This window comes from Vombatus ursinus, unplaced genomic scaffold, assembly GCF_900497805.2.
Source record: "Vombatus ursinus unplaced genomic scaffold, bare-nosed wombat genome assembly UNPS02014808.1, whole genome shotgun sequence".
Taxonomy (NCBI): Eukaryota; Metazoa; Chordata; class Mammalia; order Diprotodontia; family Vombatidae; genus Vombatus; species Vombatus ursinus.
Genome location: NW_020954586.1, coordinates 4,295,438 through 4,313,583, shown reverse-complemented (window position 1 = coordinate 4,313,583; position 18,146 = coordinate 4,295,438). Strand labels below are relative to the sequence as shown.

General features: G+C 43.6%; 1 protein-coding gene across 1 annotated transcript in view; it reads right to left on the bottom strand.

Moving 5' to 3' along the window:
- The window catches only part of DIS3L2 (DIS3 like 3'-5' exoribonuclease 2), a 356,721-nt gene that overhangs the window by 287,147 nt on the left and 51,428 nt on the right, over positions 1-18,146 (bottom strand). Inside the window, exon 6 of the mRNA XM_027875294.1 lies at positions 15,132-15,233. Coding sequence (XP_027731095.1) covers positions 15,132-15,233 — 102 coding nt within the window. The remainder of the gene's footprint in view (positions 1-15,131; positions 15,234-18,146) is intronic.

Here is an 18,146-nt window from a genome sequence, read left to right as displayed (position 1 = left end):
AACTGATGCAATGGGAAGTGAGCAGAACCAGAAGAAGAGTTTGCACCATGAAACATTTTAAAAACAAACAACTTTGAAAGACTTAAGAACTCTGATCAAGGCAACAATCAATCACGATTCCAGAGGACTGATGATAAAACATGCTGCCCTTCTCCTGACAGAATGAGACACTCCCACGTTGGACATGACCAATGTAGGAATTTGTTTTTCTTGACTAGACAATTTGTTACAAGGATTTTATTTTTCTTTCCCCCACCCCCAACTAGAGTGGAGGAACTGAGACAAGAGAAAATAAATGCTTAATTCTTAAAAATTTTAATTTGAAAAATGAAAGATATAACAACAGAGATAGCCTTTTTCAACAACCATCTGATGACCAACATCAAGTGAGGCATAAAAGAGAGACATATGCTCACCAAAGATAGGAGATCCAAAGCATAACCCAAGGGGATGGGGGTTCCTCATTGATAGGTAGGTCCCCCAGATGCCCCTGGTTGTGGACTGCACTGTGCTACTCAAGAGAGCCACACTCACACACGAGTTTGCCCAGCAACCTATTCAGCTTGTCCATCAGTTTATGTAAATCTTGGCCACACACTGGTCCCAGAACTGAACAGGAGAAAAGCAGGCAGATTTGTCTTTTGGGAAATTGCAAAGTTTTTCTAATGAGTCCAAGTCTCTTCCTGAAACAAAGGTCCATCTTTTACAAGCCAATATAATGAAAATAATGATGTAATCCTGCAATGCTACAGTCTCTGAAGAGCTTGAGGATCACCTGAAGGGCAATGAGGAGATGTAGGTTAACATGGAATAGGCTGTAACACATGACAAATAAGAAATTACAGAGGAGAAATTGTGTAAAAGATTTCATCAAAGAAATGTGTGACCAAAAAATAAGATGGCATGTCTTATGTGAGAGCAAGGGACAAGCAACAAGTCATAGGCCCCACGCTCAGAGTCAAAAGAACTTGACAAAAGGCCCCTGGTACGCTGTGTGGACCTGCAGGGGCGACCACATAGGAAGGCAAGGATGAAAGCTTCACAAGAGAGGCATAGACAGACCTAGCCACCGGTGTGATCTGCATTCCCAGACAGCATATGCTCCAGTGCTACTGATGTCACAGATTCTGAGAAATCAGATTTTGGAGCAGGGAGATGCTCAGAGATCTAGGCCCACTCCGTACACATTGGCACCGATTTTCCATTAACAGTAAAGCATTGACATTAATCCAGTCTCTCAAGTGACCCATGGCTCACATGTATCAGATAGATTATTCACATGAATCAGGCCGGGTTACAATCAGGGGTACAGAGACTAACTGACTCTACACAAAGACAATCTAACAATGAACGAGCACAAGAACTCCACAACTGGACCTGAAGTCAGAAGACCTTAAGCCTTGATTCAGGTCCCTACTCTGACCTCAGATCTGATGCTCCTTATCTGTTTCACAATGGGTGAGTCACTTGATCAGACTAAGTCTCAGTCTCCTCATCTGTGAAATAAGAATAAGAACATTTGCAACTACTTACATATCAAGTCTGTGGAGAGGAAAGAGCTGTGTGAATTATGAGCTGTGTGAATTATCCAAGCGGTGTACAAATGGAAGGCATACGAAGGAATGCTTACTAAATCTTCTTCCAGGAAAGTCCTATGTATAGAACTCATTCTGGAATGCAGGTAATTCCGAGTTCTCATAAAACTGCAGAAAGATTGGAAGGACCTTAGGAAACATCTAATCTAACACCACTGTACAGATGACGAAATTGGAGCCTTTGCCCTGCGTTACACACACAGTTCCAGAATCCAAGTCTCTGGACTCCCGGGCCAGTGCTCTATTCCACCACAGGTGCTACGTTAAGACTTGTCAACTTCATGGTTAATGCTTGGAGAGTGAGTAGAATCTTAAACAAGGTCAGGTCACACTTTCTAGGCACATCACCAATGGTATTTAATAACAGTCATCTCTCACAAAGGTTTCTTACACAGTTTTCCTAGTTTAGCAATAAAAGGAGAGGATTCTCTTGTGGATGAAGCACAGGAGACTATTACTCTAAGTACTAAACCAACAGTCCACAAGCTCACACAGGTAAAACCTAGCTGGAAAGGCTCTCTTTTATTCAAGAACCAGTCTAGCAACTAAGTTAACCCCAGATGGGCCAGCCACCAGCCACTCATTAAACTAACTACAGTGTGGAGGAACGGAGACCTACATCCAAAGAGGCCCTCCCCACAGAAATGAGACCAGAGGTCCTTGAAGTACTAAGGCATTATTACAATACTGTGTATCAATGCATTAGGTGTGTGGGGATTACAAAGTCATATTCACACAGTATCCTGACCAACTAAGCAACACACAACTTTCCAAAGACACAGAGAACGTGTGAGCCAGGCCCATTGAAAGGAGTCACCTGCAAGCCCTCACAGCTACTCTAGACACAGCAAGGAATGGCTTGACCCTTACCTCTAGCCATGTGGTCAGTGTGTGACTATGGTCAAACCATGACCTCTCAGTTACCAGATCTAACACAGAACTGCTTGCCCAGTGTAGGTATGGCTTTCTAGCCACCACTACCATTAACCGCCCGGGAGTTGCAAGAGCGCAGAATTGATCTTCCAAGAAACAATTCTGAAATGTTAATTGGGAATATCCCAGTACAAATATAAGCTGCCTCTTCCCCTCTATGAAGAGTGCATTCCTTATTTCAGACATTTCTATTTGAATTACACAGATCTAAAGGTGCATTTAAAAGCAGGCAAGACTCTAGAGGAAAGTGTCTGATCCGAGCGTTGGCAACAAGGGAGAACAAAATGGTGACTGTTAAGATCTGGTTATGCAAGTAACAGATCCAGCAAATACTCGGTTGTGACAACAGCTCTACCTGCCCAAACTGTCCTGGGCGGTGGCTCTGAGACCTTGTGTGATACCGTGAACTACCTTCCAAGTCTTTTCTGGGGCCTGCCACGTGGGCCAAGAAACCAAATAGTTCTAAGAAAGACTAATTCCACAGGAACCAAGAAATGAGAACAATCCAAAATGATAGTGGTTATATAAGGGATTGGATTAAGTATAATCTAGCATGATGAGTGTATATTTAGAGAAGAATTTGGAAGACGAGACTTTAAAACAATCCCTTGAAGGAAAAGTTAGCTGTTAAAAGAAACAATTTACTATACTAGATTGATTTCACGTGACCAAAAGGAAGGTTTGGAAACAGCCGCTGAAAATTAAGGATTAAATAATGTTCGCTTTGATTTTTCTTGTTTAATTTAGTACGAGGGCAGTTGCTTCGAGTTGCATTGCCTTGATTTCTTCAAACCTGAGCCTTTTTTCTTTGCAATGTATTTCCAAAACCCAGCCCCCACCTTTAAAATATTTTCTAGAATTAATTAATACCTTAGCATAAAATAGAGTTTGAGGTTCTTTTTGGTTTTGTTTTTACAAAAATCAGCCAAACCCATGATACAAGAATTGTGGATAAAAGGCCTGACTCCATGGTGATTTTTAAATGAGACTACCTGCCTGAGCCTCCATGATGAGTACACCGCCTCTCTGAGCATCCGTTTTCTCCTGAGTGAAGGAAGAGTCAAGTAAGGAGGTTTACTCCCTTCAGCTCTCAAACTATGGTCCATTACATTTTTTTTCTGAGTCACTGTTAAGAACTGATAATACAAGGTTCCAGCTTCTGCCCAGAGGAGAGAACTATATATTCTTACAGTGGTCCCAGACACATCCTTTGACATCCATAGAAAGAATTCTGTCTTGCAGAGCAACAAAAACCACCCTTGGGGTGCTTTCAGGAAATACATGGGGAAAAGTATAGTATATCCTGCTGCTTTTAAATGCTGAGGAAACTGATTTTTCAGAAATACAGTTATTGTTATTAGATACTTTTTCATGAACAAGTGGTTTAATACAGAGAATGTTTCAGCTAGTATTTCAGCATGAGCAGCTAGGTGGTGCAGTGAAGAGAACGTCAGGCCTGGAGTCGGGAAGACTCATGTTCCCGAGTTCAAATTTGGCCTCAGATATTTACTAGCTGTGGGACCCTGGGCAAGTCACTGTTACAGGGTTACTGTTTGCCTCAGTTTCCTCATCTGTAAAATGAGCTAGAGATGGAAATGGCAAATCTCTCTAGTATCCTTGCCAAGAAAACCCCAAATGGGGTCATGAAGAGTCAGACATGACTGAAAAATGGTTGAACAGCAAAATTTCAGCTCAATGAAGGGAAAATTTCCTAATGATTAAAACTACTGGAAAGTACAACGGGTGATCATAGAAGATAGTGAGTCCTCCTTCATGGAAGTCTTCAAGCCAAGGCCAGGAACTGTCAGGGATATAAGAGAGTGGATTCCTGGTCAGGGGGTCTAGGTCAGATCAAAAGGCTTTGGAGGTCCCTTCCAACAAAGATTTTATGAAATCTCAATGTTCTTCACTTACATGAGTCACCAGCTTTTTGAGAAATGAACATAACATGGTTCAGTCCTCCAGTGTTTTACCAGTTTATCTTTTGGGGCTGGGAGTGGACAAAGAAGAAGGCGAGAAAGAAGAAGGACATCTTTGCTTCAGACAGAAATACATATTCTGTCAAGGATCACACTTTTTCAGTGGTTGTTGTTATTCAATCATGGATTCCTGGAGTTGAAAGGGGCCCCTAAAGGTAATCTAACCCAACTTCTTCCTGGATGTATTAATTCCCTTCTATAACATCATAACACATGGCTATCTAGCCACCTGAACAGTTCCAATGATGGGAAATCATCTCCCAAGGTAGCACATCCATTTTTTACATAGTTCTAATTATCAGATGGTCTGGTCCGATACTGCCCTGAAACCTACCCCATGCAAGCAATACCATACAACACTGAAACATTTTAAATACCCAGACAAAGGAGAAGGGGAAGTAGGTGTTTTAAAATACATTTTTTTTTTGGCTAGGCAATGGGGTTAAGTGACTTGCCTAGGGTCACACAGCTAGTAAGTGTCAAGTGTCTGAGGCCAGATTTGAACTTAGGTCCTCCTGACTCCAGGGCTGGTGCTCTATCCACTGCGCCACCTAGCTGCCCCTTAAAATACATTTTTATTGATATCTTTTGTTTTCACATTCCCTAAGCTTCCCCTTGTAACCCTCCCACTCCCCCATCCCCCAGGGCCATGCTTCATAACAGAATTTTTAAAAATTTTTTTATATTTTAATAACTTTATTTCACTATAATTGATTTCCTTTATAATTATATTTATTTTATTCTATGCATTTAGAAATCTTATCCAGAGAAGGGACCCAAAGACCTCACCAAACGCTGTCAATCCCCTATACCACCAGGCTGCCTGGTTTCCTGTGGTATTGTAGGCCAGGCCTAACACAGGCTGATGTGGTGGTTTAGGTTCAAGACTAGAACGAACAGATATACATGCAGACCATCGAACAGTTAATCAAAAAGAAGTTTATTTAGAAGGGTTTATGGAAGGGTTATTAATCAAGGATACAACATTGATTCAATTGGACATAGCTTCCCTATCTCTGAATTTGCTATGCTGGTACCATTGGTGTCAAGTGAGGAACTACTGATTTCTTGTGGGCCGCATTTTGTACTGAAGCCTATGGTTTGAGCCTTAGACTTCTGGGTCAATTGCATCTCACGGATGTTTTCAGTGCTTTTTAAAGAAAAACAAGCCAACCATGCTGGGAGTAATGCCTCAGGAAAAAGCTAACCCAGGCCAACAAAGAATTTTTTTTAAAGAAAAAGAAAGTAATCAGCAAAACTGATCAATACATCAAAAAAAATCTGACATTCTTTGCAATGTTCTACACCCATGCACTGTCCACTTCTGCAAAAGAATGAAGGGAAAAAAGTAAGAAGAAGACAAAACTATCCCTATCTGCTAGGGAATCTTCAAAGAAACTAAATGAGACAATAGCTTCAGCAAAGTCTCAGGCTATAAAATAAACCCACAAAAATCAAGGGCCTTTCTACATAATAACAACAAGATCCAAGAGTCAATTAAAAAAAAAAAGAGAAGTCTCATGCAAATGCCTACAAAATACATAAACTATTTAGGGATCAATCTACCAAAGCACATTCAATAATTATATAGATTCAATTATAAAATATTCCTTAAAGAAATAATGAACAAAAAAGTTAGAAAAATATTCAGTGCTCATAGATGAACCATGCCAATATAATAAAAAAGACAATACTGACAAAGTCAATTTATGGTTTAAACACTGTATCAAACTATCAAAGGGATACTTTAAAGGACCTGAAAAAATAACAAAATTCACCTGGAAGAACAAAAGATGAAAAATTAGATTCCTTTGGCAATCTGGTGAAACCTACAGCCCTCTTTTCTGAATAATATTTTTAAATAAATAAAATAAAATATATAGGATTACAAAAGAAACCAAATATATTGGAATACAATCACAGAAATATTTTTAGAACAAGTTCGTGGACCCCCATCTAGACTGTCAAAGAAAGTAATGGAGTTAAAAAAAAAAAAAAAAAAAAGGAGGAATAAAGGGAAAATCACATTTCCGTACTTCAAACTATCTTGTAAAGAATTTGGTTAAAAAATAAAAAAGGAAAGCAATGGACCCAACTAGGCAAGGCAAACCCCAGCAACAATGGATCTCTATAGTCTAGAGTTCTCTCAAGTCCAAAGAAAAATGACTCAGGGAGCCAAGTTCCCCAGAAAGAGAGATCTCCTCTCCACTACATTACAAATGGAAGTCTGAGACCATCCCATAACTCCTGGTCTTTTCCCACCATACTTTTCCTCCCCATGGCACAGGAAGACAAGAAATGTACTCTTCACAATTCCTATTTTCAGATGAGGTCCACAAAGCACATTTATTTCTTCCTTCTATTCATTTCTTCCCACAGAGCACATCCCAAGCTCCAGGCATCTCCAGTGTCACAATTCCCTCCTGTGCCCAGAGCAACAACCCAAGTACTAAGAACAACAGAAGAAGTCCTGGTTTCCCATAGATTACCACACCTCAACTCTCCACAACCCAGCTGGGCCCCAAGAGCCCTCTCCATGTTACAGGGTCGGCTCCGAATGTCCTTGGAGGCACAGTGCCGATCCAAGCGTGGTGCTCATACCGCCAATCCCAGCATTCGAGGCAGAATGGGACAGGACAGAACTAGAGGAGCAGCCTGGCCGCCGCTAAGTGTGTCCCCAGGGAAATGGGGACACAGAGAAGCGGCCAGAGCAGCGGTGCTGAGGCCGCGGCACACGCGGTGACCCCTGGCCTGGTTCCTGCCGCTCTCTCTCCACAGTGCCAGAGTACCCGAGAGAGTCACCATCCATAGATCTGCCAGCAGCCTCTTCTAAGAAAAGGACAGTCTAACAAAGCTCATCTGTAGGACTTCAAGGCCTGAGAAAAGACAGCACCTTCCACGTACCAAAACCAAAAAGCGGAACAAGAAGCAACATCCACATGGAAAGCCGAGCGTTGGATGCCAGCCCAGCCCAAGACAGGTGGACGCCTCGGCAGGAGTCTCCTGAGGGACGCCCAGACAGCGCTGTCTGGGTTCCCAAAAAGAAGCCAGAGGCAACAAAGCTCTGCAAGGCGCCCCCCCACCCCCTGCCCCGGTCCTAGAAGGGAGCACCAGGAGGCCCAGGTACTGACACAGGCAATGCGGCCAATTAACCTCCTTTTCGACAAATGCTATGGACTCAGTCTTCTCATAAAAAAGTTTTGATTAGACAGATATTACTCAATTCAAAACGGGAAACTAAGAGTCACTTTATATAAATTCATTTTACAACCACCTTTGCTAGAACTGGCAACTAGGTGGCTCAGTGCTTACAGCACCAGGTCTGGAGTCAGAAGACCTGAGTTTGAATCCTACCTCGGTCATGTACTAGCTGGGGGACCCAGGGCAAGTCACTTAGCCTCGGTCTGCCTCAATTTTCTCCTATAAAATAAGGATAACAACAGCACCTCCCCCTCAGGGCTGCCATGAAGGTCAAAAGAGATGACGTGTGTAAAGCGCTCTGCCTTCATGAAAGGCCTATCAAGGCACTGCTTGGCCTGTTACTAATTACTATGATTCTATCACACAGCCCCCTGAGGTTCCAGCCATCTGACAGCTCCACACCAGGTGCCCACTCGAGGGCTCAGGGCTCAGGCCTCAGCCCGCGCTTCTTTTCAGTCCCTTGGAGAGTTCACGCACAGATGACTGCCTACACAGAGCCAGCTCTGAACTCACTGGCAACACACATTAAAATAGAGTAACTGGTTAAGAAATGCTTGTGGAATAACTGAGAATTAAAAAGCCTTCGCACAAATAAAATCAGTGCAGCTAGATTCCGAGGAAAATCTACAGATTCAAGGGAAATCTTTGCATTAAATATTTCTTGTACAAGTCTAACATCTAACATCTTTAGGGGATTGATACAAATACAAGTAACGGTCAGGCATGAACTGTTTTCAAAAGAGACGGGGACTACCGCTAACTACCTGAAAAATATCCAAAGCTCTAATGATGAGAAATATCCATTAAAATAACCCTATGGAATCACCTCATACACATAAATCTATCCAAGATGTTGGAAAAGAGGAGGAAAAGAAGAGGCTTCATAAAGATGAGGAGAATTCACTGCTGCTGCTACCTGCGGATTTGCGTGACCGTTGTGAACAACAATTTGGAAGAGTGCAAAAACCAAGTCACTAAACTGTCTCTACCCTTTCGCCCAGAGGTCCCACCACTGGCACTGAACGCCAACAAGGTCACCAACGGGGAGAAGAGGCCCAAACGGCCAAAATGCTTCTGGCAGCACTGGCTGTGACTGTCCCTGGACCCCACGGTTGGAGAAGAGCAGAACAAACGACAGTCTACAAGCGGGATTGTGCTTCACGGAGCCGTAAGCAAGGCGGGTTTAAAAAGGATTCACAGAGACGTGGAGGGATTCCCACGAAAGACGACAGCGCAGAGAAATCGGGACCGCAAGAGCAACGGACAGGGCAGCCACAACACGGCAGATCCAGTCCACACAGGGAGGCGGCAGAGCCCCGATCACCGGCAGACTCAGCAACAAGCCCTTTTCTCAAGGAGCTTCCTCGCGGATGTCTTAGGAAGTGCCTACTGTGTCAAAACAAAACGAATCAGTAGCTTTTTTTCCAAATAATGTGGAAACGATTTCAAGGTGAAAAAAAGCAGAGGCCATGGGTTTGAGTGTTAAAGACAGTGACAAAGTTAACAGCATCAAACAAATGCTGCTGACTCTAACAAAATTAGAGAGCTTCAAGTGGTAAAGGAGCTTCAAGGTCACTTACTCCGACCCCTCCATTTTACAGATGAGACAACTGAGGCCGAGAGCGGTCTGGAGCCTTTTCAAAGGTCAAAGAGGTCGTTAAGTAACAGCACCAGGATTCAAACCCAGACCCCCGACTACAATGCTCTTTCCGCTCCGCCACGAAGACAGGCTGTGTTCACAAGAAAACAAATGAAAATTGAACCAAAAAAAAGGCAAATACTACAGTAAATCTAATAAGAACAATGTCATTAGTGGAATAAGTTCTAAGAGAGAAAAAGGACTCTGGAATGAATTAAAAAATAGAATTCAACAAAACACTGTCTTCATGAAACACAGGTACTATGCAGCGTTTCTCATGAACTTACCATGCTATAACGGAATCGAGAAAACCAAGAGTGGCACCAATTACAGCGACAAAGAGGCATTCCAATCAGAAAGCAGTATGAGAAATAAACAAGAAACACAGCATCATGTTTAGAGGAACAAGTGCATATGACTTTTGATTATAGAAGCATCAACTACTGTCACAGTAAAACTCATTAAGACTTGACAGTTCGTAAAAATACAGCAAATTAGGGGCAGCTAGGCAGCACAGTGGATAGAACACCAGAACTGGAGTCAGGAGGACCCAAGTTCAAATGTGCCCTTGGATACTTACTAGTTGTGTGACCCTGGACAAGTCACTTACCTGCAACTGCCTCCAAAAAGAAAAACAATGTAACAAACTAACAATAGTAAAAGAGTAACAAATCAAACAAAATTACAAACAAGGGGAGGTAGAATAGACTGTACAACAAGCTGGCTTTAACACCTGAGGGCAAAATCAAGGAGCACATTTTTTTCGAGTAAATATGAAACAACTACAAATACTTACGATCATGCAGACAATCACGAGAAGTTAGTAAATTCTGAAGGATGTAAGGTTTATCTACTTTTAGTCTACAAAATGATACATGTGATATTTTATGTATTATTTGATGCAAGCAGAAAGAAATAATGACATGACTAGTTTTCATCACAAATGACACTATACTCACGTTGTAACCCAGGAACACTACAAAGCCTCTTCAGTGAAATTGAAAAAAAAGCAGAAATGTACTAGTTTGGTCATCCACATATACAAAAAAAGTGGATGAAAAATACATATTATCCAGATTATGACACAAACTGGATAGACAACCCACTGAGCTAGTTGATAGAATTCCTCTGCCTCCAAAGAATAAGTGATCCCTATATTACATGGACTCAACATGTGGCCTGGGTTATTGCACGGGGCCCACAAATTCAGACTTCTCTTCACTATGCATTTTCTCAACCATCACTATTATAAATACGTATAAGTATTTATGTATTAAGTAATTATATATATAATATATATTATATATTATATATATAATATAATATATATTATATAATATATAATATATAATTATAATATATAATTATATAATATTATATAATTATTATATATAATATATATAATATAAGTATTACGCATACATAAAGTTTTTTTAACATTAAAATGGAGTCATCATACACAAAAGGTTGGAAACCATTAAGATGGACTGTTTTTAAATATACAGAAAGGTGGTATTTTACAAATGCGGAGTCTCTCAAAACCTGGAAAAGATAAAGGTGAAAAAAAAATTACAGGCTAATATAATAAATGATAATACACACAACACACACACCCCAGTAAATAAATATTGGCAAGAGAAAAGAGCACTTTAAAAAAAAATTATATACTATTACTAAATAGAGTGTGTGTGTGTATACACACAAGGAATATAAGGTTAGTTCAGTATCAGCCAAATAATTAATATGACATATCAATAAGTCAAACCACATTATTACACCAATAAATGCAGAACACGTACAAGGACTTTTTCATTTTGTCTTGTGTCCACATCGAAGAAAAAATGCTGCTAGCATCCAGAAAGAAGCAGTTCACACATCAAGGAGTCACGGACAGGATCACATAAGACCTGTTGTCTTCTACTAAAAATGAGAGGGGATCTTGGAATACGATATTGCAAAAGGCAAGAGAAACAGGCTTAAAACCAAGAAAAACTTAGCCTGAAAAGCTGAGCATAATCCTGTAGGGCAAAAATGGACCTTCAGTAGAAGAGAGGATTTATAGGTATTTCTGATGAAAAGACTAGAACTGAGGAGAAACTTGACATGCAAACACAAGAGTCAAAAATATTTATTTGAGCTGTTGGAAGGGGCTGTATGATGCTGAACAGGAGGGAAAGAAACAAGTGCCCCTTCAGACCTTCAGTCTTCAAACATATAGGGAGAACTAACCAAGAAAAACAGAGGACATAGTGCAGACTGCTTTTGGTCTGAGGGAAAAGAGAAGGGAGAGAGTAAACAGAATAAACTAGGATAGAAAAGAAGGGGGTTGAATTTGCTATTTTTCATCACTGAGGTAAGAAGAGCAGACAATGACAGAGGAAGGGGTAAGGAGTATGGTCACCAGATTAACCTCGGAGAGCTGCGTGTGTGCACAAACACACGGTCTGGTGCAGAAACACATCAGACTGAACAAGGAAACAAGTGGGAATGAGAAGGGGGAGTTGTGGAGAAAGATTATATCAGGAAGAGCAGTTTCAAGCAAAACAAACTTCCTGATCCTGAAGGGGGTACTGGGGGGTGGCAAGGAGAATAAAAAAAGTCAAGACCTAGAATCTAAGGTAGTGCCCATTTTATGGAGAATGAATGAATAAACTATATCTATTAATGTAATGGAATATTATTGTGGTGTAAGAAATGAAGAACTAGACCACACCAAGAACGCTGGGTAGTAGGATGGGATCCAGAGGGCAGCCAGCAGAACAGGAGAAGAACATATACAAGGACAGCAGCCTCGTGGGGAAGCCTTCAGAAGTCTGCTCCATGCGGTGAGCCAGCTACTACTTCTCTGGAGGGCAGACAGTAATGAAGCATGTCGCCCATCTCCTGCCAGAGGTGATGGCCTCGAAGTGCAGCAAAACAACGTTTTTGAACACGACCACATGGGGATTCATTTTGATTGACCGTGCTTATTTGTTACAAAGGTGGGGGTTTTTTTTTCCTCCTTTCAGTTTTTAATTGGGGTGAGGAGAAGAAGCAGAGGTAGGTAATACAGAGAGGGACTATTGAAAAAACATGTGATCGGCACAGAAAAGACCCAAAGGAAACTAAGAGGGAAGCACAGACAAGCAGGACGTTCTGAAAGTAACATGAAATAAAGATTCACAGTTTCATAGAAAATGCTCTTTTTTTGTTGTTGTTAAGTTCAAAATTTTAAAAAAATAATTTTTTTCAACTTAAGTAAGAAAACTATGTGTTAGAGTCGAGATACTTGGCTATCTCAGCCACTAAGGGAAGGAACAGGCCTGCCACCATCTGCTTGCCACGGACCTTCCCCACAGCACTGGGCTCAGGTCTGGGCACCACATTTGAGAAAGGAGCTTGATAAGGGGGGGAGAGAATCCAGGAAGGGAACAGGTAGCAAGGAGACCAAGAAAGGTCTCCTCCTCCCAACAGACAACAACCAAGGGGTTTTCAGCCCAGAGAGAAAACAACTCTGGGAAGGAAGAATAACTATCCCCACAGAGATGAAGGCTGTCCTTCAAAAGAGGCCAAGGCTTGTTCTGCCTGCCCCTGGATGGCAGAACTTGGAGCAAGGAGAGGAAGTGATTATGGAGAGGCAGCCCCCAGGTCAACATAAGGGAAAACTCCCTAAAGATCAGAGCGACACCTCACATGAGCGACTGCACAGTGAACTGGTCAACCGCTCCTCCCCAAAGGCACTAAAGAAAAGGCTTGGGACCATGGAAGCAGGATGTCTGTCATGTGAACACGAGACAACACAGCCTGTGAGTGCCCTCCCAAATCTGAGAGTGATTCCATGCTTCCGAGTTTCAACCAAAGTGTTTGAAAAGTTCCCAACCACTGTTCTTTTCATCATACCCTGCTGCCTGCAGAGACCTGAATCCCCAACGCATGGATCACCATATCACCACCACTTCCATGGAGTTTTCTTGATTCTACAACTCCCACTGAGTTCTGCCGCCTCTGTTTTTCTATTTTATTTTTTTGTTTTTTTTTTTTTGTTTGTTTGTTTGTTTGGTTTTTGTTGGGTTTTTTTTTTTTGGCTAGGCAATGGGATTAAGTGACTTGCCCAGGGTCACACAGCTAGTGAGTATCATGTGTCTGAGGCCAGATTTGAACTCAGGTCCTCCTGAATCCAGGGCCGGTGCTCTATCCACTGTGCCACCTAGCTGCCCCTATTTTATTTTTTCTAAAACGGAAAAGGCAGCAAGTGGATTTAGACACATTTTCCCACTTACTATAATCCTGCAGTGTGACATCATTGTTCCACACGCTCAGAATTATCTAACGTCTCATCTTCCCAATATGACTGTCGGCTAGGGAAAGGCAGGGGCCACGTCTCACCACTTCCACAGTCCAGCATAAGCATAATAAGGTAGAATCTCAAGAAATGCTTACTTCAAATCCGTTTCCTTCAGTTTCATCTAATTCAATCCAATGCTAAGAGGGGGTGGTTTGGAGCTGCAGAGGATGAATCCAAAAGAGACTAAGAATGACCAGGTTGCAGCCCAGCTGCCCATCAACATGCTTTCTGTCCCAACAGCTCACGACACCGCCGCACATGCTCAGAGATGGCAGGACAACCATCTCATGTCTGTCTTTTAAGGGACGGTTATTATTAAATAGAGACACACCTGCTCAGGGCCCTCTACTAGGCGAGCCTGAAAAGGAGCTCAGAGAGGACTCAGTCCAGACACCACAATCCATGCAGGCAGACCTGAAGGGGAAGCCTCAACTGCCATGCCAAGCTCCGATCTGTTGGCACGTGCCAGGACACAGGCTAGCCTTTCTCCTTTACCAGCTGATGAGGCATGCGACGACCTCTTTGGCAATACATACTAGATAGGAAAATACTGAAAAGTGGGTGAGGAACAGAATCAGAAGGGCAGAAAGCAAATATACAACTTGTCACGCATGAACAGACTCAAAAAAGAAGCTAACAGAGGGTCAGAAGGATCAGAGGACCAGAGCTGAAAGAGGCCCACTTACCCAACTGTGTTCTAGAGTCTTCATTTACAAATGAGGAAGCTGGGAGACTTGTCCAACTGATGAACCAGTTCAAAGGCCCTGAAGTCAATCAGAGCTGTTTTGAGACCTTCCTCAGACACTAGCTGGACATGAAACAAGTCATTTACCCTCTCCAAGTCTCAGTTTTTTCATATGTTAAATGGGAACAACAATTCTCATACTCTCTAGTTCACAAAGTTATTGTGGGAAAAAATCATTCTGAAAACCTTAAAGCCTCCTCCTTTGTTACTAGACATGGGATGTCACAGGTGTTGGGAATGCCCAAGGAGGAAACTCACTACCCTAATGTAGATGAGCCCCCAAAATGCACCTGAGAGGCTTAAGAGAGCAGCCGACACCCTTTCAGTGACTGAGTTATCACTGCTATCATCACCCTCCAGAGGTGCAGGGCACACAGCAGAGTTTGGGCATGGACGTGGAAGCCTATTCCCCAGTGCTGTCTTCCATCCTGAGCCCCTGCTGTGAGTTCGGGCCATACAAAACGAGGCCTGCTCTCAAAAGCTCCTCTTCTCCCTCACAAACAAGCAGGACAAGGAAGTGAAGGAGCAAAAGCATCAGGAAAACAGGGGGAATCCTTAAGTCCCAACGTGCTAGAGATACGCCCTTCAGGCGGGCAAGCCACCAGTCTCGCTGTGACTCGGGCTCATTTAACCGCCCCAACTCTCCAGCCCAAGGAGGCTCCAGAGATCAGAACAAGACCGGAGAAGCCTGAGAAAAAAGGGGGGACAAACTGACCTTCCACCGATCCTTGGGCAGCAGCTCCACAGCCACCACATCCCCATTCAAAGCTCTGTTCCGAGCAACAACTCCATCGATAAAGATATCTCTGGTCCCATCCTGTGAAAGGAAACACAATCACAGCTGAAAGTCACCTTCCCAGGTTCAAAGATGTCAACCATACAAATCTCCTTGGCCCTAGGAATACCTGGCTACAAAGAGAGCCAAAACGGAGGCACAAATATCAGACTGAGCAAGAATGAGCAGGCCTGGCCTTGGATAACCCAAACACTACAAAGTGCTGGAGAAACAGAGCAGCTCTACAGGTGGGCGGCCAGAACACAAAGGAAGCCAAAAATTGCCTGCTTCCTACTCATTGCTTTTGGGGGAGTTCTTTACCCAAACAGGTCAGGCTACTTCTTCCGAAACATGACTACAGTTGGATAGGAGAGACTCAAGAGAAAAGAACAGAAGAGAAAAAGTCCAGTGAGAATGTAGAAGGATAAAAGCCTAGGAAACTAACCCCTTCAGATACGTGCTGCCAAGCACTGCCCCACTGCCCCAAGAAAGCCAAAAGAGGGACCAAAAGTGAGTAACTGGAACAACATGAGCATAAATTCATGGATTATTAAGTCATCTACTTCAACCATCCCATCGTGCATGTGACGAAAGTGAGGCTCAGAGAGGTGGCAGGGCCAGAGTCTGATCCCAGCTCATCTAAAGCACAAACACCAGGTGGACCTGGCTCCTAGAGTCTCTGCCATTACCAAGGGGGATACAAATAACTTCACACAATCTTCGAGGCTCTAACGTCCTCATCAAAGAATCCCCACTTCTGGGGATGTGGCCGGGGGTCCTCCCAGAACACTGGTCACATCCACCAGCAGGGGATGCTGGAAAACACCCTGAAAACCAACACTCAGCATCTGCCCAACAAAAAGCCAATCCCTTAACTTCTGCAGCCTCAGTGGAAATGAGATGTCTGTGCTGCCTCCAAGGCTCAGTGCTCTGGAAGAGCCTCCCCAAAGCAATCCCGGTTGGTGGCAGCGGTGGCAGCGGTGGCAGAGGCAGCGGCGGCAGCAACACTTCCATCCATGGGAAGATGGGCTGGGGGTAAAGGTGGGACTGGAAGCAAAGTCAAACAGCTGCTGCTTTTTAACCAATACATGAGTCACACTCTTCAGGTGCCTGAGGTCCCAAGAGGCACCAGGCAGTGCCAGGCAGTCCCAACTCACAGTGCTTGAACACAGGGGCATCGAACCCAGGTCCAAGGGCCCTGCCACGCTCCCCAGTGGTACCAGAAGCAGATTTAAAGGTAGGAGGGAAACCAATTTAACAAAACAAATAAGAACACACTAGGACAGAGATAATGTTCACACGTGGTTTTCCAAGACAGCCAGCAGGGCTCCTGACAGACAGTTCGGCAACACCGCTGCACCCCCACCCCCAGCATGTGCTTTAACAGTTTTCATCTAGCATTAAGGAAAAGCCCTGAGAAAGGGTCTTCTCAGCAGGCAAACAGTCTCTGGAGGAGAACAAGTGCCAGATTTGGAGTCAGGAGCCCCAGCTTCAAACCCTCACTCAATATGGACCAGCCAGAAAGCTGCCCCTCCTCTCCAAGTCTCTGCACCCCAATCTGTGCCACACTGCCTAATTAACAAGGCTTCTCTGAGCTAAGCAGCCTGGAGGAACAGGAATGATGGGCACTGCCACTAAACACCAGGATCCCCAGCCCTAGACCACAGAAAGGTCCTTCCACTCGGTCCCTCCCCAACCGCACACTCTCAGGAGGCCTCTGACAGCAGCCCGAGCCTTCTCCTTCAAGCCTGGCTAGAGAGAGACTGGCAGCTGCTGCCTTCACCTCAGCCAAACCCCAACCCCAACCCCAACTCCAACCCCAGCCGGGCAGTGCCGAGTGGCTGCCGTGCTAGCTACAGAAACCCCAAATTACTCCAAGATGACCTCAGAGACAGGCTTCTTAAGAAAATGCGGTGTGTCCCACTGAAAGCAGAAAGATGTAAAGAACTGAATTGTGACTCAGGGTCATCAAGGTAGCTTTGGCTTTCCTGTAACAAGACAGGGGTGTCCGGCAGGCCATAGTAACCTGTCATTGTTTGAAGGGAAAGGCCTCCTTTCTACGCAGCTACATTCACACAAAGGCAGTTCACTCAGTCCACTCAGCTGAGATGAAAAGTCGCTGTGGTTTTGATTCCATCCTAAGAAGTCCAATGGGGCCATAAGCACAAGACAGACATGGAGGGGCTGCAGCCCCTGCTCGGCTCTTGCCTAATACCTGTAGGACCCTTTTTCTATTTTAGGGCAACCTGGTTAAAGGTATCAAACAACTGTCTAAAGGTTAAGATTCAGTCTTCATTACAACTCAAGGAGGAACACCCATTGCTTTGAAGCTAGAGAATTACATTCTAATCCTACTTCCATGACTTCCCTGGGCTGGGCCTAAATACTCACACAGTAGAACAAGAGCTTTAGATACCATCATCTCTAAGGGACAAAGCACCCAAAGTGCCGACACCTCAGCACAGCAATCCTCTCCAATGTTCTAGGAGGGACGATGGATTACTGTACCCACCCCTGCTGGGCAGAGGAAGAAATGAGCTTAGACACAGTGAACAGGGAGCTGTGGCAGTCGGCCTAGCTACCTACAGGAAAAGGGGGGTTCAATACAGTCATGCCATGAAAGTCAGAACATCGTCAATCAGGAAAACGACTCCCTCCAGAGCAGCAAAAAGTCGACAGCTGCACCAAGGTTGCCTCCCATGACAAGATGCAGAAAAATTGCAAATCCTCTTGGACAAACGTAATTCAGAATAGAAGCTGTGCTCTTTAAAAGGCCAGATTCTTACAGATGGCCCTATTTATCCTCTCTCTTTTCATCCCCAAAATAAAATCAACCACATGTTTAAAAAACAAAACCCAAGGTTATCACAGTAATAAGACTTTATCTTGATGCATTTGAAAGTCACTTTATTTTATCCTATTTCTCGACTTCCCTTCAGGGCTGTCCTTACTGGG